General features: G+C 37.3%; 1 protein-coding gene across 1 annotated transcript; it reads left to right on the top strand.

Moving 5' to 3' along the window:
* Window positions 1-2,301: 2,301 nt before the first annotated feature.
* Window positions 2,302-20,557, top strand: asz1 (ankyrin repeat, SAM and basic leucine zipper domain containing 1). The gene is made up of 13 exons (XM_016287816.1): window positions 2,302-2,642; window positions 2,784-2,883; window positions 2,968-3,090; window positions 4,876-4,990; window positions 11,672-11,783; window positions 12,126-12,260; window positions 12,373-12,494; window positions 13,511-13,583; window positions 14,006-14,062; window positions 14,263-14,375; window positions 17,629-17,734; window positions 18,522-18,635; window positions 20,012-20,557. Exons 1-13 carry the CDS (start codon window positions 2,535-2,537, stop codon window positions 20,171-20,173), a joined length of 1,440 nt encoding a protein of 479 aa, XP_016143302.1. The 5' UTR covers window positions 2,302-2,534; the 3' UTR covers window positions 20,174-20,557.
* The last annotated feature ends 821 nt before the right edge of the window (window positions 20,558-21,378 follow it).

Consider the following 21,378-nt stretch of genomic DNA (forward strand, 5'->3'; position numbering starts at 1 on the left):
AATAAATGGAAAAAAGAGACATCTTCATAGTTAAAATGAATGAATTTAAAGTCTTAATACTGTAAAACAAAATAATAGAAAATAAAAGAGAAGAACTTGATGTCTGATGAAGAAGAAATATTTTAGATGCTCCACTACTATCACTAATCAAATTAGCATATTTGCGACACTGATTTTAATTCCATTGTAGAACAGGTCAGATGTCCTTGCTTCCACTGAAGCACAAAATGCTCTTTTCAATTCTTAAATTATTATGGATAGCAGATCATTTTTAGACAATCTTGTGAAAACGTATGTTTATGCAGCCTGAGTGCTGCTAAAGCAAAAGGCATATATGAAAAAACTAGTCTGGGGTGGCACAGAAATCTTCATTATTTCAATATAAAAATGTGTTTGACTATAATGTACTGGACTGTTTTAGTGCCTAAAACACAACAGAGTACAATTAATTTCTACTTAACTGTAATTGAGATATGTGTGAATTAGATCAAGTAGGCTAATACTGAGTGAATATGACAATTTTTGTATTATTCCTCACCTCCAGGTATTTTAATAAAGGGGCTCACTATAGCTTTATTGCTCATTCAGCTTCTCAAAACTCCCAAATGCTTGCTCTCCAACATTGCATACTCATGGATGAGGCATGCAGATAGTGATAAAAATGTGAAAAAGGCCAGAAGTCAACAGTAAATGCCAGAATATAAAATGAGTTATTTTATGCATTTAAATGGTTTCATTTTCGCATATTTTCTGGTATAAGTGCACTGTGCTCACATTTATTTGTGCATTAAATTACAAATAAAAAAATACATATCAGCTTGTGCCTTATATTGTGATCTCGAATTGCAGAATATAGTTTAGTACATGCATTTGAGAGAAGTTCTTGTGTGCTGCGTATACATGCACAGTTTGCAGCTTTAATCGCCTTTTTGGTAATTTCATGACTTAGCTGACGAAAGAAATAGGTAGGCCTATGTATGCTTTCTTGTGCGGGTTATTTATGATGAAGTGATATAGAGCGTGCGCCACATATTTGCGTACCGTTGAAGAGTGTAAAACGGCTGATGGGACAGGAAAGTGTGTTTTACTGACATATAGTCTAACAATATCTCATCAGACCACAGTTCACTGTTGTTCTGCTGAAGCTTATTTGGCTGCTGTAGCTTTTCCGCGCTCGTTTGACTCGCGCCTGACGCTGAGGTGAAGCTGAAGTGCGCGTCTGAAAATTCTCCTGTTTGATGTGGTCAAAGAGACACGGCGGTTCCGCATCTGAATAAATGCATCTCTTGTCAAGAAAAAAAGGGACAAAAACTGCAGTTTTGAGTGGGGTGGCCAAGCTTTCGTCCCCTGATTTCTTTGCTTTTGCCTTACCGTCCGAACGTGGTATCCTGTCACCTGTCCAAGTGCCAGCGATGCAAAACAAATAAAAAACCGCGAAAAAAAATAAACCAAACTTATTTCAAATATTTTGCAAATAAGATAAGATAAAGATATCGCTAACCCTAAACTGCAACTTCTTACTTTATTAACTTTCTAAATTGTCAAAATAAGTGTAAAAGACGAGTCCAAAAAGCGTTTATCATAGCTTAGCAAAGATCTGGCAACACAGCGCGCGCGAGCCCTGCACTCACTACTACACAGGTAATCAACTCAGGCCTCGTTCACATTCTTGCAAGCTATCTAAACTTAATTATACATGCAGACACTCATATGAGGAGTTTTAAACATACAGAGAACAAATTTTATTTTTAAACATGAAAAATTTACCTCATAGTGACCTCATAGCTGGCTACGGCCATGCTTCTCTCTCTCTCTCTCTCTCTATATGTATATGTATATATGTGTGTGTGTGGATTTAATTATGTTTTTATCAGCCAATTAGATTAGAGGAGAATATGCAGTAAATATTTAACTAAAACTGAATTTAGCTATACATTATTTTTCTCGAAATTATATATCTTTATATATGAGAAGCAGCAACAGATTACATTCATCGTAAAAACATAACAATAGACATTGTGGAAGATTTAAGAACGCGAGTTAAGCCCCGTTCACACCAAGAACGATAACTATAAAGATAACTATAAAGATAACGATATTAGCGTCCACACCAGCGAACGATATCGTCTGTTTATTCTAAGCGCACGCGCGTCTGTCGCTTTAAATTCTTGCGCTCGTTACAGCAGGATGGATTCTGATTGGCTGTCAGTGTTTTATCGTTCATCAGTTGGAAAAAAAATCGTTTTGAAAGTGATCACAACGATTTCGTTCCTCTGTATCGTTATCGTTATAGTCGTGGTATGAACTATGCTATTCTTTAATATTGAGAACGATTTTTAGAACTATATCTTTATCGTTATCTTTACAGTTATCGTGCTTGGCGTGAACGGGGCTTTACGCTTCTCCATTGGTCGTTTCATTAACATGCACACGTGGGCGTGACTTCCGCATACGTCATTACGTCGGACATCAATGAGAAATTGCTATCGAAATAATCAGGTGAACAGGAATAATCCTAATAATCCACCATAGTCATGTTAAACGAGATTGGCTATGCTTTTCCTGCTGGCGATGAAAGCGATGGGAGTAACGACGAGTGGGACATTGGGTATTCTGATAATAACAAAAAAACGTGCGCTGAGGTAACGTTCTTTCCCACGTCCAACACTCGTCTCGCCCCATGTGGTATATTTTAGCTAGCATTCGGCCGTTTAGTTTAAGATAGTTATGTACACAGATTATTTGTACGATTAAAAAGCAAAATTTTTTCATCTTGCTGGCAGTTTTCTGAAGCACATCTGAATGGGGAAGATAAAGTATCCACCTTGAAAAGGGCCATTTCTGCACGGAATGTCGACCTGGTACGCGAACTCTTAGACAGTGGTAAGTGCTTGTATTCATAGCTTTTATTTGGCCGACACAAGTCATACATTTATATTTAAAAAATGTCTCATGTTTATCTATCAGGTCTGGACGTGGAGACACGGCTCGGCTTTGGCTGGACTCCTCTCATGTGCGCTGTCCATGTGGCCCACTATGAGCTTGCTGAACTGCTGCTGGATCATGGTGCAAGTGCAAACTTCAGCAAAGGTAAATGGAGACAAAAGTGTCAAAAGATACTCATAATTCTATTGATTTGTGTATCAGAGCTTCATATCGAAAGAAGAAATGAGGTATTAAGATATTTCTGCATGTATTGTCACCTTTACTTTTGGCTTTAAAGGAGTATTTTTAGTAATTATATCCTCCTTAAAAACATAGCACTCACATGAGATAAGAGGCTTGTCCTAATACCCACATTTGCGTGATGTAATTTTCCGATATTTTCAAGTGTTGTAAAGCTTTTGCAGAGCTTTATTTACACATTTAAATGCTTTGTATTTTAAACTCCCAAATGTCTGACAAAACAATTCAATTGTGAAGCCTTAATTTAATTGTGAAATGATAAAAAGCAATTGCAGACGTTTTACAAAATACACATACTAATCTCTGCACCAATAAAATGTGCAACACATTTTCTGTTTATTTTTACCACCGAATTATATGTCATGTATTATTAAATGAAAAAGCATTTCTCAGTCTTGTGATTTTGGGGCACATGAGCTCCTGAGCATGATGAATGATGGAATACGCTTAGCCTCAAATACTCAAAAACTATGAAGCGATATTAGGGATAGTGTGGATTTAGCATGCGGTAAGGGCACTGAGCACTGACCTGGGACAGTCTTGTACACCTACTTCCTATCACATGCAAATGGCCAAGACCACAAATGTGGGTTTTTGAGACGGGCCATTTTTCTGTTATTGGGCACTTTTGCTTACAGAATAAAAGAGAAAACATTCAGTGCACCCTTAAGAATTTAAAGTCAAAGGTTGAGTTTGACTAGGTAAGAGCAGGTGCCGTCAATCTGACATTGCACTACATGGCCTTCCTGTGACTCTTGTGGGTTTTTATTGGAGAGGATAGGGTTTTGCATCAGCCCAATGATATCAGATCAAAAAAGCATGGCTAGACTTAATCCTTCAGGGGGAATAGTTTGGTTTTCATTAATACAGTCAACATTGAAGTAGGTTACATTCTTTTGATTTCAACCCACGTGCTAGAGAGGATGGAAACCAATTCGAGTTTGCCTTAGTGTCCTTCATCTGCCATTACTTAAATGTTTGTGACGCACATGCCGAGCTATTGTAACATGTAATTAATCTGCTGGTGTGTTTTTGGTTTACACGTTGGCTCTCTTAATTTTTTTTTTTCAAAATTGAATGCATCTGTTAGTCACGGTCAAATGTCGGCACATGAGCAACTTGAAGTGATGCAGACACTTCCACTGTGTCCATTGAGAAGAGTTCCAGTGGGGGTCTCGAGCAACTGAAGCTGCGGGTTTAGACAGGAAATAATTAAATGTGAATGCAGCTGCCACTTCCTGGTCTCTGTTCTGCACAGAAGGGGAAGAATGTAGAAGTGATTGATAATGGCGGTATACAGAGCGTGGTGCTGGCGTCATTGCATTGGCCCAACACTGGTGCTTTATTTATTTTCCTGCTCCACCGCAGACACAACTAAACTGTGTCTGCATCCTAGTCCCAAGCAGACCTGCTCCTGCAGTCTAAACGCAGCTATCATCACAACACACAAAACCCTAACATAGATGTGTCTCCTTTCTGCATCAACACAACACTCAGACTGCTCCCGGTCGGATATGTGCCTGAAGCACTAGCAGTGTCCAACAACATTAGGCCATATGAGACTCACGTGAAGTATGTACAAGCATGTGTATCCTGTGGTTTGAGCAGTACCACTGCAGATCTTTTTTGTGAATTTTTTTGTGATTATGAAGTGGTATGTCTGTGTTTTTCCCTAACTTCCTTACATAGACCACTATACAGTTCTGATGGCTGCTTGCACAGCAGCGTCTGCCACAGAAGAGATGATCTCCAGGTGTGTGACTCTGCTGCTCAGTCGCAAATCTGACCCGAATGTCTGCAACAGGTAAGAAAGTCACTTTGCAAGAAATTAAATCTTAGTCTTTATTTTTTTTTTCCCTGACAGAATCTGGCTTCTATCTGCTTAAGTCGTGACGTAAGGAATACAGTTTCCGCGTCCAAGTCTCTACTCGTTTCATTTGAGATTACTATCTCAACAGCCGTTTATGAGCACTGTTTATTCATAACACAGATTTAATCTAAGCTTTCAAAAACTCACAGTGTACACTACAGTCTCGGGGTTCACGACGTCCTGGACACCAATATTTGATAAAAGATGAATCACTGTATTGGGATAAAGGGGAGTGTATATTAGCACCATTTGTTGTTTGCTTTTGGCATCTTATTGAGCATTTGGACCTGAAAACGGTGACGTGTGATGTCAGACTTGACTTAAGTAGGTAGTTTGTTCTTTGGCATTTCTAAAAAATATTGTTGTTGACTACAGTGATTTCTCAGGCCATTTGCCTCAGTGCTTGTCAGTTTCATGCATTGATCTACTGGAATTAAAAGTGCACTGCACACAGTGTTTTTTTCCTGATACGGCAGTCAGTTTGGGCTTTTATTTTTTTTATGTAGCAGCTAGGGATGCAACGATTATAGATTTTGTTGGTACGATTATTGTCTGAGGAATAATCACAGTTTTACGATTATGACGATTATTATGCATTTATTCATTTCCCAACATTACTAATGTATAAAATCACATGAACACTCTTTAGATATTAGTGTTATTTATTGCTGGCTTTTGAAAATAACACAGTAACCAACAATAGAGCACAAACTAATAATAAACAAAAGACAAACAAAAGTCCATCTCTCCTATTGGAATTAAAAAAGGTGACCTCTGCTCTGTAAACATCCATGACAGTATTTCTCTTTTGAAAATAACAAATGGAAATGGATCACAAAAGTATGTTTTCAGTGTGTACATTCTTTACATTTCTTTTGGACCTGGGGTAGAGACTTTGGAAACATGGTGAAAAATTACTAATAATGGAAATAAACTGAAATATTATTGTAATCAACTGTCATCCATACGTATTCATTTTAATAATCTTTATAATAATTCATAATTTTACATGTGGCCTGAGAAAATCATGTCTATTATTTTGGTTTGTGAGATCGGAGATCGCGCTGTGTACATGTACAAACATTCAGGAGGACACAAACTTCTTGAGAATGCTGCACAGTGACTTTTATTAATAAAATAGATTAAATAGCCTCCTGGAGAGACGCACACACACACGTAGGCTCCGGTCACCTCTCTCTCTCTCTCTCTCTCAATCTCGAATAATGAATTAATGTAGCTAAATGTTATAATTAATTCAAGTAAATGTGATCTTACCGCACTACTTCATCTCTTTCTGATCTGAAGCGGGCAGAATGCGGAGCTAATGAGCTGTAGCTTCGTGTCAAGTGGTTCTTGCCTTCACGTCGTGCATTAAAATCGTTCAATATACAGCTAGCCGTGCATTATCCCTTATGTATTTGCTCTTTAGCAGCAGACTTTTACAGAAATATTTAAATGACACCCTGGTCATTCTTGGTGTACCCAAAATGGTCCCACACTATCGACGGGCATTTCTCTGGTGGAAATAAAAACCACCAGAGAAATGCCTGGTTCATCTAATGCATGTAGTAGCCTCTGTGCCTCTGTGTCCACATAATTTTAAGCTGGTGCACCGCTAGTGTAACTTTGTTTTCATTTCACGCAAGCTGCAACAGTTCTGTTCTGTGTAACAGAAACACTCGGTTTAGCGGAACCTTTACGATTAATTAACCGTGACGTTTTAAAGCACGGTTAATCGCGAAACCGGTTAATCGCTGCATCCCTAGTAGCAGCGCAATCATACAAGTTTTCAGTTACAGATGGCATTGTAACTTATTTATTCCTTGAGTAAATATGTCCAGTAACAGGGGTTACTGAAAATCAAAAGCATTTGGCTGGGCCTCATAATGGGATCTGCTGCATGTAAAATAGCTTTTATTGGCCTACGTGTATTATTGATTATGCATCTCCTGTTAGTGTGTAAAGAAATATGCAGGAATTTAGTGCAATGGTTCTCAACATGTGGGCCAGAGCCCACTAGAGGACCTCAGAAAACTTCCAAGAGGGCCTCAAGATGACTTAAGATGGCCTAGTTGAAAATAAGCCAAAACTAAAAATCAAGTTCCTTTTTTTTAATCAACCCCTGACAACTGTTTTTAGTTGTTGTTGTTGTTGTTTTTATTTAAAAAAAATCTGTATATATGGGGTAGCCTTATTTAAAAGTCTAATGTCTAGACCTAGAAAGGTCATGTAAAGTCGGTTGGCATTTTGTATAATAAATACACATTTCTAGTGTATATATATATATATATATATTACACTTTTTTTTTTTACACTTTACCTGATAAAATTATTTTAGAAACTCGGTGAAAAATATTTTTTAAATCCTTTTTCATTATTTGTATCCACATTCTGTAAATCATGAATGACTGGAAAAGTCATGGGGCTGAATATTGTTGTGAACAATGAGGGGCCTTTAGTGAACAGTTTAGTTCGAACATGGGCTTGGGTGTGCACTTGTTCAGCAAACAAGGTAACCTACACACGTGTTTCATCCAATAATGGTATCATTAGTTCAACAATACGCTTGTAAGGGAGGACAGTTTGATGATTTACTTTGCATAGGGGCGAGGGTGAGGAATGCATGCAGTGTAATCGTGGAAAGTACAATCAGAGCAGCAAAGGAATGGTTCGCAATCAGCTTTCTCCTCGGAAGAGTCCGTTTGCAAGCCTTCATGCGACACACATACACACGCAAATGTTGTTCACTTTGCTGTGCATAACCGCACCAGATTAATAAAAAAAAACACAACATATTCACCCGCATTCTGTTTTCTATCATGCGTTGTGTAAGTTTGTGATGTAAGTTGAATGCAAATTCACCAGGGTTTAATAGAATCAAGTAAATGAGAAACCTGACCAGCGCTACAGGGGGCACTGGGAACAATCAGACTTGGACCGCAGCAAACGTGTCTAGTGTATAAAATGAGTTATCCATTTTTAAAAGACCTTACTGTAGACCTTCATCTCATCTGCATGCATCCAGGTCTAACACTGGATAGTCACAAGCACTGTCTAGCCCTGTTGATTGAGAGTATGTGAAAAAATTCTCCCAGCAGCTACAAAACATTAACACTGGCCAGACAGTGTTTCAAACAAGTCTTGCTAACAGCTCTGTTCGGGAGGTGATGTGTACTCAATAGTGTATTGACTCAGGCATTTTTCAGGGCAGCCTCCAGCTGCTTATCATCTGCCACCCAAACTGCTCGCATGATCTGGAGTGTCAGCAAGCATGTTGTTCACTTGGCTAGTGAGAAAGTGATTGTGTCCTATCCAGACAAAATATTTAAAGATTGGAAACAAGGAACAGGGAGATGCTGGCAAGCGATGGGCCTGTTAAACCTTCATTCTCTTCCTCTGCCCTCTCCGTGCTCCACACATAACCTACAAACTGCAGCAGCTGCATTTCCCTAAATCTTTTTGTTAACAAATACAGTATGCTTAGACTAAGCCAGACATCATTTGGGAAGATGGTCTGTTTCAGATTAGTTGAGATTCATTATTTGAAAATTGCTGAGACGAAAATTTTACATTTGGTTTCCATTCTCTTTCACATGTGAAATCATAGGTCTATAATAAATGTTGAAATGCCTCATTAGGATTATATAATTTAATCAATTGTATAATTATTAGAAATGAATGGGACTGCAGAATTAATCAAAATAAAACTGAAATCTCAATATTTCATAGTCCATTTATCAAATCAAAGGTTGCTATTTAAATAATTACACAGTCTGTTGCACATAGTGAAGCGCAGCCATGTGTTCATTTACACTTTTAAATGTTAAAAGTTGAGGGTTTGAGTGTTTGAAAGTGAAAAATTTGTATTATAACTTCTAATGGAAAATTTTTGCATAATTTATTCATTTTTATTTTACTGTACAATTCTAATCAACAGTAATAGTTCTGTCTTGATTTTTTTTAGAGGTCAAACTAATAATTATAAATGATGAAAATAGTTGTAATAAATAAAATAACAGCAATATAAGCTTTCTTTGGTGGTACTTTAAATAATTTACATTTGATATGTTTTACCTATTTATTTTGTAATCAATTGTATAATTATTAGAAATGAATGGGACTGCAGAATTAATCAAAATAAAACTGAAATCTCAATATTTCATAGTCCATTTATCAAATCAAAGGTTGCTATTTAAATAATTACACAGTCTGTTGCACATAGTGAAGCGCAGCCATGTGTTCATTTACACTTTTAAATGTTAAAAGTTGAGGGTTTGAGTGTTTGAAAGTGAAAAATTTGTATTATAACTTCTAATGGAAAATTTTTGCATAATTTATTCATTTTTATTTTACTGTACAATTCTAATCAACAGTAATAGTTCTGTCTTGATTTTTTTTAGAGGTCAAACTAATAATAATTATAAATGATGAAAATAGTTGTAATAAATAAAATAACAGCAATATAAGCTTTCTTTGGTGGTACTTTAAATAATTTACATTTGATATGTTTTACCTATTTATTTTACAGAACTCACAAAAAAGCTATTTGAAGAATGTTTCAGCAGTTTTTGTCCATACAATAAAAGCCATTGGGGTCCAACACAACAGTGGACTCGTTTTATGGAGCAAAAATAAATAAATAATAATGTTGATAATATTTGTAATAAAATAATAGCAATATATTTTTTCCAAGTTGTGCAGCCCTATATACAAATAAAATATAAACAACAAGAGGACCATAATATGACTATATATAAAATATAAACAATAAGAATATGCAGTATTTTATCGGTTTACTTTCATGTCATGTGACTATTAACCAACATCAGAGAAGCGGAAACATGCAAATGTGTTGTTAAATTATTGAAATATTTAACTTTCTTATAAAGGTACTTTAAATATTTTACATTTAAGGGGTTTGGCGGTGGGGTTGGTTTTGTCCATACAATAGAAGTCATTGGGGTCCAAAACAACAACAACAACAACAAAAATTGTCTTTTGAGTGTCACAGAAGGAAGCCACATTGCAGGTATTGAGATGTTATGAATTGCAGACATTTTGACATAAAAATGTTTCAGGCTTTAATTGTAGTGAGAACTCAATCCAGACGTCACTGGGCCCAGTGACCTTACTGAAAGCATGTTTTGCTGAGAATGCAAGTCTTCTGCAACTGCCTCTTCCGTTCTTTCATGTAGTTTATTTGATGATGTGCCCAGTGAGGCTTTTGAGCAGCCATGCTGACAAGCATATGTTATTCCAAATTATTCTGATTTCAAACATCAGTTTAGTTATTGTTGCATTTATAGCAGCTTCTTGCTACTCTCCTTGATGTAAATTTTCGAAAGTTATGATTTTACCCATAGGATAAATCCTGTTTACAGCAATTATGATCATGTTTTATTGATTCAGTAAGCTTTCTTATTCCTCCTGTGGTTTTCGTGGAAGGACAGCCTGGGAAAATGCGTTTAAGACTGCACACATTTGTCACAAATACAGTCACTGAAAGGGGAAATGCGTAGATAGCGAGGAGATAATGTCAAGATGAACAATGATGGTGCCCTTGCTCACCTGTGCCTGATGTTGTGGAGTTAAGTTCACCACCGTCACATTCTCTGGGAAATGCCAGCTAGGTTGATTGATAGCCTCAGGATTTTCCTATAGATTTAAGGTGTGATGTTTGAACTGTATATTTACGACAGTGACACAAGCACTGAATGCAGATGACTAGAAAGTTCCTCTTTTGTGCTTTATTATTATTTATTTTTTTTACAGGTAATTGTCCTAAGTAAGGTGTAAAATGTTTTTTGTCTTTGTTTACTTTGGCGCAGTAGTACTCTTTATGGTGATTTGATTATTCTGAAGGGAGTTTAATTTAAGGGTGATTTACAAACAGGGGCATCATGAACCTGTGTCTATGAGGGAACTTCAATGTTATGTTTTAGTAGCTCTTTATGAGTAAATGTAACTGTAAGATGTGTTAGCCTAGAGTAGGGGTAGGCAAGTTCGGTCTTAGAGAGCCGCAGTCCTGCAGAGTTCAGCTCCAACCCTAATCAAACACACCTGAACAAGCGCCCTGGAGGCTGATGCAAGACAGGGACATGGGGAAGGCAGACTAGGATCAGGCAGTTCAGGGCGCCATGGCAGAGCAGGCAGACTAGGAAGCCATGGCGGAGCGGGCAGACTAGGATCAGGCAGTTCAGGGCGCCATGGCGGAGCGGGCAGACTAGGATCAGGCAGTTTAGGGCATCATGGCGGAGCGGGCAGACTAGGATCAGGCAGTTCAGGGCATCATGGCGGAGCGGGCAGACTAGGAGGCCATGGCGGAGCGGGCAGACTAGGAGCAGGCAGTTTAGGGCATCATGGCGGAGCGGGCAGACTAGGATCAGGCAGTTTAGGGCATCATGGCGGAGCGGGCAAACTAGGGGGCCATGGCGGAGCGGACAGTTCAGGAGGCCATGTAGGTGCCGGCCATTCTGGAGGCCATGGAGCATATTTAAATTGTTAAATATAAATGTGGCAGAGAACATAACCCCATATATGTGTGATTTATTGCCATCAGCATGATCACAGTAACATCTGGCAGTTCTGTTGTGTCTTTTTTGTGCCCTTGCTCAGGAGCAGTATGACGTGTTTGATGCTGGCAGCCAGAGACGGCTATTGTCAGGTGATTAATTTGCTGGTTTCACACGGAGCGGAGCTGAACTTTCAGAATCATAATGGACTTACGGTAAGATCATCAATAAAGGCTGTAAAAATAATTAACTTTCTCTGTATTAGTTGTTTTTAACCAGCATTTTATCATATTCATTGTCCATTCTATAATATTATTATTATTATTTATTTTTTTTAAGATTCATTTTATTAGGATAGGGCAGATCAGAACTGTCAGGAATTGGGAGAGAGATAGGGGGGTGGGATCGGGAAAGGTCCTCGAGTCGGGATTCGAACTCGGGACACCTGTAGCGCAACAGCGCTGTATGTCAGTGCACTGCCTACAAGGCTATCTGCGCTGACTATCATTATTGCATTCTCCCCTGTATTACACTTTAATATTGTTCTGATGGAGCAGGCACTCATAATAGCAGTGCAGTATGGACGTGAAGCGGCTGTGTTGAAACTGCTTCAACTAGGAGCGGATAGGTTCATCAAAACCAAAACGGGGAAGACAGCAGCTGACATGGCCAAAGTGTTCAATTACCCTGAGGTAGATCTCCAATGTCAGAAATCATAGAAATGTGTTCTTTTAGACTACAGTTAAAAAAAATTTTGCTTTTGGTCTTGAGAATGAGAAATATTCAAATCATTGCTCGTTTCAGATGTCCAGGATCCTTGATTCTACAGATCTCTCTACTGTAAATGGCAGTGCACCCTCCAAAGCTGAGGCGCTGTATACATTTCTCAATCAAAACCCTGATCCTTCCTCTGCCTGCAAAGAGAGGTGAGCCTCTGTGACTTGGCTTGTATCGCCCTCTAGTGGTGATTGAAAATGAAACGAGCAGGCACTCATAATAGCAGTGCAGTATGGACGTGAAGCGGCTGTGTTGAAACTGCTTCAACTAGGAGCGGATAGGTTCATCAAAACCAAAACGGGGAAGACAGCAGCTGACATGGCCAAAGTGTTCAATTACCCTGAGGTAGATCTCCAATGTCAGAAATCATAGAAATGTGTTCTTTTAGACTACAGTTAAAAAAATTTTTGCTTTTGGTCTTGAGAATGAGAAATATTCAAATCATTGCTCGTTTCAGATGTCCAGGATCCTTGATTCTACAGATCTCTCTACTGTAAATGGCAGTGCACCCTCCAAAGCTGAGGCGCTGTATACATTTCTCAATCAAAACCCTGATCCTTCCTCTGCCTGCAAAGAGAGGTGAGCCTCTGTGTCTGTGACTTGGCTTGTATCGTCCTCTAGTGGTGATTGAAAATGAAACTAAATGCTTTTTTTGAAAGACATTTTACTTTTACAGAATATGTATTTTTCAAATAAGTGCTGCTCATTTGAACTTTCTATTCATCAGAAAATCAATGTTTTCGACAGTGATAAGAAGAAATGTTTCTTGAGCATCAAATCAGCATTTTAGAATGATTTCTGAAGGATCATATGACACTAAATGGTTGGTGAAAATTCAGCTTTGCCATGACAGGAATAATTTACGTTTTAAATATATTGTATTAAGTTGTAATATTTCACAACTTTACAGTATTTTTAATCAAATAAGTGCAGCCTTGATCAGTATAAGAGACTTCTTTTAAAAAATCATTAAAATCCCAAACTTTTGATATGTAATTAAATATACACAGTATACACATATATAGAGGGGTAGCAGAAGAGCATAAGTCATATGCTGGTCCTCACTATAAACTATATTTAATCGTTTTACAAATCAACATAAAAGCAGCTGGGCTCAGATGTCAGTATTGTAAATGTGGGTTCATTCTTTTGTTTGATCTTACAGTTCCTCTAAGCTGAGTGATATTGAACTTCTGCTGCATGGTCTGAATCTGGATCATCTCTCAGACATCATAGTGGTGAGCCAGTCGATTTATTTTACCGTTACGCTAAATAAATGTTTATTGTAATGCGCTTACAATAGAAATATATGGGGCCAGTATTCCAGAAGTGTTAGGCTTATATTTCTGTTAATATGTTTACATGAATTATTTATTAAAATGTTTATTAGCTGATCTCTGAAATTATTTAAATTGTCCGTTGCGAGTAGTTTTTTAGATTAATTAATTTATGGTTGTGTGTTAACGGCACAATTCCTGTAAATGAAGTTTATTTAAAAAAAAATTGTCATGTGCAATACTGTGTGATTGCCCCATAGACTTTTGTTGTAAATGAATTGCAATGTTGATTACCTATGTTGATTTTCTGAGGTAGTAACTATTGTCTCTATTGAATATTCCTTCTCTCGTGTCAACTCTTTTTTTTTTTTTTTTTTTGGCAGGAAAATGATGTCACTTGGAGTGACCTGTTGATCATGGAGAAGGGGGACTTGGAAAAGGTAATTTAGATCATGCCTTTTTAATAGATGAGAATATTTTTTAAAAATTGTGCAAAACAAACAGTTGTTAATGGCTAAAAATATAATGAATTGAATTCTTTTTAGATATACATATTTTTAGATGTACATCTAAAAAAACTACATATATTATATATTCCATAAAATGTTGGTTTACAATAAATCAGCTCTCTTTCTCTTAGATTGGCATAACTAATCCTGAGGATCAAAAGAAGATTCTCAGCACCATGGAGCAGATGCACCTTGATAAAGTAGATCTGGACACCCTGACGCCTCTTAATAACATAGACAGCGGGTAAAGCTCATTTAGCCTCAAGCTAATCTAAACTTTATTGCATGTTTATTATGTATCCACATCAAACCTGGTAACAGTCTGTAGTGCAGCTAAAGTGCTGTAGAACTCATAGCAGGACAACAGTGTCTTGACAAGGCTTCCATGTAAGCCTGTCTTAATGGGTTAAGCTCTAGTAATGATTTGTAAGGTGAGAAATGAACTAGTGCCGTTTCTGCATGCTCCGGATTCTAACGGATGATGGCGAGTAGGCGGCGTGGTGGCCAAAGCAGATGCACCTTGATAAAGTAGATCTGGACACCCTGACGCCTCTTAATAACATAGACAGCGGGTAAAGCTCATTTAGCCTCAAGCTAATCTAAACTTTATTGCATGTTTATTATGTATCCACATCAAACCTGGTAACAGTCTGTAGTGCAGCTAAAGTGCTGTAGAACTCATAGCAGGACAACAGTGTCTTGACAAGGCTTCCATGTAAGCCTGTCTTAATGGTTTAAGCTCTAGTAATGATTTGTAAGGTGAGAAATGAACTAGTGCCGTTTCTGCATGCTCCGGATTCTAACGGATGATGGCGAGTAGGCGGCGTGGTGGCCATGTTTGACTTTAAAGTCTATGCTTAATGAATCTAATCAATCAGTAATTTCTTTATTCCATGTCAGGGAGGTACAGAGAGGGCAGACGGACACACAGTAAATTGTGCAGTTAAATCCTCTTCTGATAGCTGCTCCATAAACACACATTAAAGGGATATAGAGTTACAGTGAAATTCATTGCCATAGTTGATTTCCTGTCTAATGAGATGTAAACATAAGCAGTTCATAAGTTGTTTCCGGACGATAACTCTGTAGCTTTGATACTGTTATTTTTAGGGCAAAAAAACAATGTTAAACTGTTATTTTTTGAGTGGTTGGATTATTTAAAATATATCAGCTAATTGGCAGTGTATGTGACCTGATACAAATTGATGGATCTGCTCATGGTGCCTGTTGGGACGGTGGCATTAACCCAGCACTTAGTCGTCCACATGAGCCTATCACTCATTCAGTCATAGAAAAACTAACAAAGTGACACTCAGAGCCCATCTCTCTGTCCTGAAGGAGACAGTAACTCCACAGTGTCTGACAGTGTTTACCACAGGCTCTGACAGAGTGTTAGGAGAAGAAAACGGCTGCTTGGGGAAATGCTCTGTTAAGATAACACCATCAACATCGCGTGGTATGTGTGAGCCATTACAGGAGTTTGAAATTGTAAGTGATGGCAGAAGTACGCCAAGAATGCTGTCACCAAATTAAGTGATACCATTGGTCATTTAAGAAACATTTTCTTCAGCTTTCAATGTTTGTGACTTTAGGATAAAGAGAACTGAAGGAAATATTTAAGTAAACAATGGTTTCACTTGGTTTATACCATTTGGTGATTGATGGATAGATAGTTACTGTAACAACAGATTTTACAAAATGTTTCGGTACAATACGGTTCATTAGTTGACATGAACTAAGAATGAACAATAATTCTACAGCATTTATTCATCTGAATGTTAATATCAGCATTTACTAATGCATTATTAAAATCACAAGTTGTTTGTTAACATTAGTGAATGCACTGTGAACTAACATGAACAAACAATGAACAATTGTATTTTTATTAACTAACATTAACAAAGATTAATAATAAATAGTGTAATAAATGTATTGTTCATTGTTCGTTCGTATTAGTTAATACATTAGTTAATGTTAACAAATTACACCTTAATTTAAAGTGTTCCCCCTTTTTCTTACACATGGTTTATAGATTCTTACATGTTTTGTTCATCAAGATAATCTTCTCAAATGAACACAACAAAGCCTAAATACAATTGGCAGAAGTAAAAAGCTAATCATAGGCTATAAACAAACTATATCACGGTAGTGTTGGAATGTTTGACCAAAAAATGTTTTATCACTGTTTTTTTTTTTTAGGTTTGATGGTTTATCATGGTTTTTCGTGACTGCCTTGATATTAATCAGAATTCATGAAATGCTTGCAGAACCACTGCATTTGAATCACTATCCAAACAAACATGCTATATATAGCATGGGCAGTTTTTGATGTAAATTAGATTATTATTTCAAAATGTATAGCAAAAACAGAAGCTTTGTGATATTTTTGCTACATAAAACATCTGAACGAAACAAAACAGCAGACGGGCTGAATGAGAGCGCAAGTTCACTCACTGACAGCTGGTGGTGCTTATGGAACAGCAGTGACGCAGCGTTTCCTTGATTATGGCTGTAAACAAAGCAGCGCTGCGCTTTTAAATAGCACATATGTATTGTATGGAGGTAAGATGAAAAGAAAACACCATTACATTTTTCTGAAGACAGTCAGTTCCCCTCAGGGATACATTTATATAAACCACTCACCCCCAGGTCAATATTTAGAATTTTCTTCCTATATTTCACGCATCATGAACAGTGAGCTTGCGCTGCCTGCTACAGTATTTTTTCCTCTTTAACTTCTCTGGCTTCTGTTAATGGTTGCTTACTGTTGGCTTATTTGCCAAGTTAAAGAATTATTTGTGCGGTATGAATAGTTCTAAAAGTTTTCCAACCATTAGTCAGAAGTGTATGCAGTTAACGGGGATCTTCCCTCAATTAACCACACTATGTACATTCTTTAGGCACTTGTTTTTTAAAAATGCATACCGTTTGCGTAAACAAAACTGGTTTACCATTTGAACCGGTATATCGCCCAGCATTACATCACGGTTGCATGATTTCAATGTCACCATCACTAAGCTTCTGACAACTCTTTGACCAGTCTTTATATATATATATATATAAAATAAAATAGTTCACAAAAGTTTGATTTATAAACAAAATCAGGCTGTGTGTAGAGGAGTTTACCTGTTAGGCGTGATGACTTTTAATGTCCCTGACAATCTTTGTAGCTATTTGTTAGCAACTGCTTTTTTAAAAACGAGTATAAAAGCTTTAACAAAAGCACACGGCAAATTACTGTTGTATTTTATGCAATAGAATAAAAAGTAAAACTGTCTTAAGCTTGTGTTATTTCAGGCATTTAACCAAAAAACCCATCAGGGCGATGGGAAGTGCTAAAATGCTAACTCGTTTCCGGGTTTTGGCCTACAAAAATGTCATCCCTGCAGCACTCTACTTTGAAAAGTCTAAGCATAAAGGAAGTGGAAAGTTTATTTAACTACTTCATAAGTTCATGAACAAAGAGTGTCATTTGTGAAATGTCGTCTTTTTCTCAGGAGTGAAGATTTCCTTAACTTTCTGATCAGCCTGAAACAGCAGTGCGGTTACTTGACAGAAACCTTACAGGATGTCAACAGCAGATTCCCACATAGCCCTGCTGAGGTATGTTGTGTTCTTTAAGTATCTGAGTCCTGTGTAAAACATGACCAGTTAGAAGTATTCCTGTCTGTTTCTTTAGTTTCATATGGCCAGGCTTTTGATTTGTGGAAGTCTGGGTCTACATTGCTTTATTCTGACCAACCACCCACTTAGAAAGAGACGTGTAAAGCAACCAACAACAGTAATTTTTGTTTTTATGTGCCGTTTAGGAGTGGATCTGAATTAAAGATAATTAAAATAACGGTACATTAGCCAAATGGTTGTACACACAACACTGCAAAAATAGGAGGGAAATGTATAGACAAAAAGTTCTCAAAATTCACTAAAAGAGAGTTTTTTTGTGTGTGTGTTCCATGGTGAGAAAAGATTGAGTTTGAAGAATATTGAGGAATGGTTAATTTTTAGCATTATAAGCAAATAGCTGTGACTAGACTGGACTGCCCAATTTTATATTTGTGAATGACTGATCTCTGCCACAACGTTTTAAATAAACATTTTTACCAACAGTAAATATGCAACCTTACTTTCAAAATTGCTCCGTCTGTCAAAAAACTTCATCTGGACCAAATGATTCCATCAGTTTAAGTGTGCATGGCCTCTGAGAGTAACTTCCAAGTGCCTGAAATTATCCATGACTACAGTCTTGAATAAATGGGAACAAATGAGTTAAATCGTATTTTAAACCTTCACGTAATTTTAAAAGTGTTTTCAACTGAAGTGGCAGTAGACAGACAGAGCTATTGTATCTCACATTTCGTGCCTGCTTGTATGTGATGTCTTTGTTTGACAGGTTGTTCTTACATGTGATCCCAAGAAAGAGGCTCAAGCCCTTTGCACCGAGCTTGTAACTCAGACAGGAGACCTCCAGAAAGAGATTCTCTGTCTTAAGACCCTGCTCAGCAAGGTCAGTCATGTCCACATTCCTTCATGTCCTCATCTTTCTTCTTCTCTGACGCTTCTATTTACAATAGTTTTGTCTAGTAAAAAATACTGTGAGAGCAACAGGGGCAGCCGTTTCATCCCTCTTAGATGTTCCTATAGTCTCTTTCATGATGATGAAGGGTAATAATTTGTGAACAAATAAATTGAAGATGTTATCCGCTAGCACATTCCAGGGAATTTCTACGACTCATCAATCTCCAATGTGAAATTAGTTTAATCAAACGCGTTTGTAGCTTGTTGTAACTCCTGTTGTTCTCAAAGCATTCAACATCTGATTGTGGCAGCCCATCAAAATAGAATCTTAATAGAATGCTTTCTTACATAGTGTTTTGTCTTTTGACACAAAAAACATTCCACTTCACCATAACTGATACTCATGCTGCGACACATGTGAAATACTGGGTTTTGGGAGAGTTTTTCCCGTGGAATATAAAAGCAAATTAACTCCCCCTCAGGCCACCAAGATGTAGATGTAGTTTGTTTCTTCATCGAAAAACAGATTTTAAGAAATTTAGCATTACATCACTTGCTCACCAATGGCTCCTCTGCAGTGAATAGGTGCAGTCAGAATGAGAGTCCAAACAGCTGATAAAAACATCACAATAATCCACAAGTAATAAGAGTCCACATTCTTCAGTCCATCAGTTAATATCTTGTGAAACTAAAGGCTGTAAGTTTGTAAGAAACAAATCCATAAAGATGTTTTTAACTTGAACCGTTGCGTCTGGTTAAAGTCAGTAGTACCGCATTCTCCAGTGAAAAATTCATCTCTCCTAAATCAGAAGAGAATTATGCAAAGATCAAGCATAGTTTCCAAGCAAAAACTGGATTTTGAGGACAACAGTGGATGTACTGGAGAAAGCATTATTTTGGATTATGGACTTGTATTTTGGTCAGAAGTGACAGTTTAAAGTTAAAATGTCTTAATAATGGCTTTGTTTCTTTCAAATACGTGGCTTTTCATTTCAAAATACTTTTATTGATGGACTGGAGTCATGTGGATTACTTGTGGGTTGTGATGTTTTTATCAGCTGTTTGGACTCTCATTCTGACGGCACCCATTCACTGCAGAGGATCCATTGGAGAGCAAGCGATGGAATGCGGAATTTCTCAATCTTTTCTGATGAAGAAACAAACTACATCTACAACTTGAATGGCCTGAGGATGAGTATATTTTCAGCAAATGTAGATTTTTGGATGAACTATTTCTTTAAGTTTGACGTCACAGGTCCAAGTGCTCAGTGAAATCCCAAAAGCAAACAGTATATGGTGCTAATATACACTGATCGTGTGCTCTAATAATAATTTATTCTCTTTTAACCCTTAATTTCTCCTTAGACGGAACACACGGAATATAACTTTCAGCTTCTTCAACCAGTCTCCAATAATGGACAGAGAGGAAAGGCCCGCAAAAGGTTTGCTGCTGTGCTTGGACTTGGAATGCTTGGAGCAGGGCTTCTATTTGTGCTGTCACAATCAAAAAAACTGAACTATTTTTGAGGTTATGTATTGCAGTGATGTATGTGTTTTAAGTTGTTACCTCAGTATTTTATTAATGATTGTATGTTCTAGATTTAGGTTAAGAATATGTTATGATCACCCTTTTAGTGGTGCTATTCTAGACTGTTATTCAAGTAAATCTGTTAAATGTTCTTTTGGTTTTTCAGACAATGCACTACATAAAAGTTTTCCCAAACCATGTTATCCTTCTCTTTGCTTTGTTTGTAATCACGGTTGTCAACTTCTATTACAGCGGCATCTGCCGGTCAGAGCTGGATGGCTAGCACTTTGTGTTTTGGAAGTTGTGTTTTGATTTATCTGGGTGGCCCAAAAAGAAAAGTCATTGCCAGTCGCTGTCTGTGGTGCTGAAATGGCATTTCCGGGTGCAAGACCCTCTTACAACTAAATTCATGATAAAAGCTGGTTACTTGATCAGTCATGTTCAGTTTAATTGAACAATTGCTTGATACATATTCATTATCGTGCTTGAGGGGAAAATGAAATGTAATCTGGCATGTGCAAGCAGTTTCCCGAAAGCCCTGTTCTGAAAATGTTACATAAGTTCTCTATGAGCAACAAACAATGGCAGCTCCTTTTATCTCTTTAATTTCTTTTAGTTGCATGCATTTATTATGTAATCAGAAGTTAGGCCAAATAAAATGCATTTAAAAGAACCATTTTAATTGACATGTTCTGCTATTTGACTCTCACTGGAGAAAGATGAGACGTGTACCCGTCCTCCAAGGTGCTGTAACAATATCATATATATGTTGTTCGATATAAGTTCAAATATTTTTCACAATGTTGGAATTGCTTGTGTGAAAGGGAATGTTGAACAGTTTCTACAAGTTAAAATCTTAAAGTCTAGCAACTGAATCTTGTAGAGATCTCTGTGCTTTTTGGACAATTTTCCAACACTCTTCTATGTAGCCTATTCTTATGGTTTTGCAACGTTTATGAGAACCGCAGGGTGCTCCTATAAGCTAGACAAACTTAGCCTTAGAGAAAACCTCTACAAAACTTAAATACTGTTATTATTTCTAGTTTTACACATGGCAAAATGCATTAATTTTTTTAAAGAATTAAATATATAGTGATCGGGGTGCCAAAGGACATTTATTCAACCGATTGTGATCCCATAAAATTACAGACCCCCCCCCCCCCCCCATCTTTAATGGGTTTTGTTGTTTCTTCGGGTAATTGTT

Source organism: Sinocyclocheilus grahami, unplaced genomic scaffold (genome assembly GCF_001515645.1).
Source record: "Sinocyclocheilus grahami isolate Dianchi unplaced genomic scaffold, SAMN03320097.WGS_v1.1 scaffold225.1, whole genome shotgun sequence".
Classification (NCBI taxonomy): domain Eukaryota; kingdom Metazoa; phylum Chordata; class Actinopteri; order Cypriniformes; family Cyprinidae; genus Sinocyclocheilus; species Sinocyclocheilus grahami.

What these genes read in the sequence shown, in the direction of transcription:
- asz1 (XM_016287816.1), top strand. Translation starts at nt 2,535, where the DNA reads ATGTTAAACGAGATTGGCTATGCTTTTCCTGCTGGCGATGAAAGCGAT. An exon ending in ACGCGAACTCTTAGACAGTG is followed by an intron (nt 2,884 to 2,967) that starts GTAAGTGCTTGT and finishes TTTATCTATCAG; the next exon opens with GTCTGGACGTGGAGACACGG. An exon ending in AGAAGGGGGACTTGGAAAAG is followed by an intron (nt 14,063 to 14,262) that starts GTAATTTAGATC and finishes TCTTTCTCTTAG; the next exon opens with ATTGGCATAACTAATCCTGA.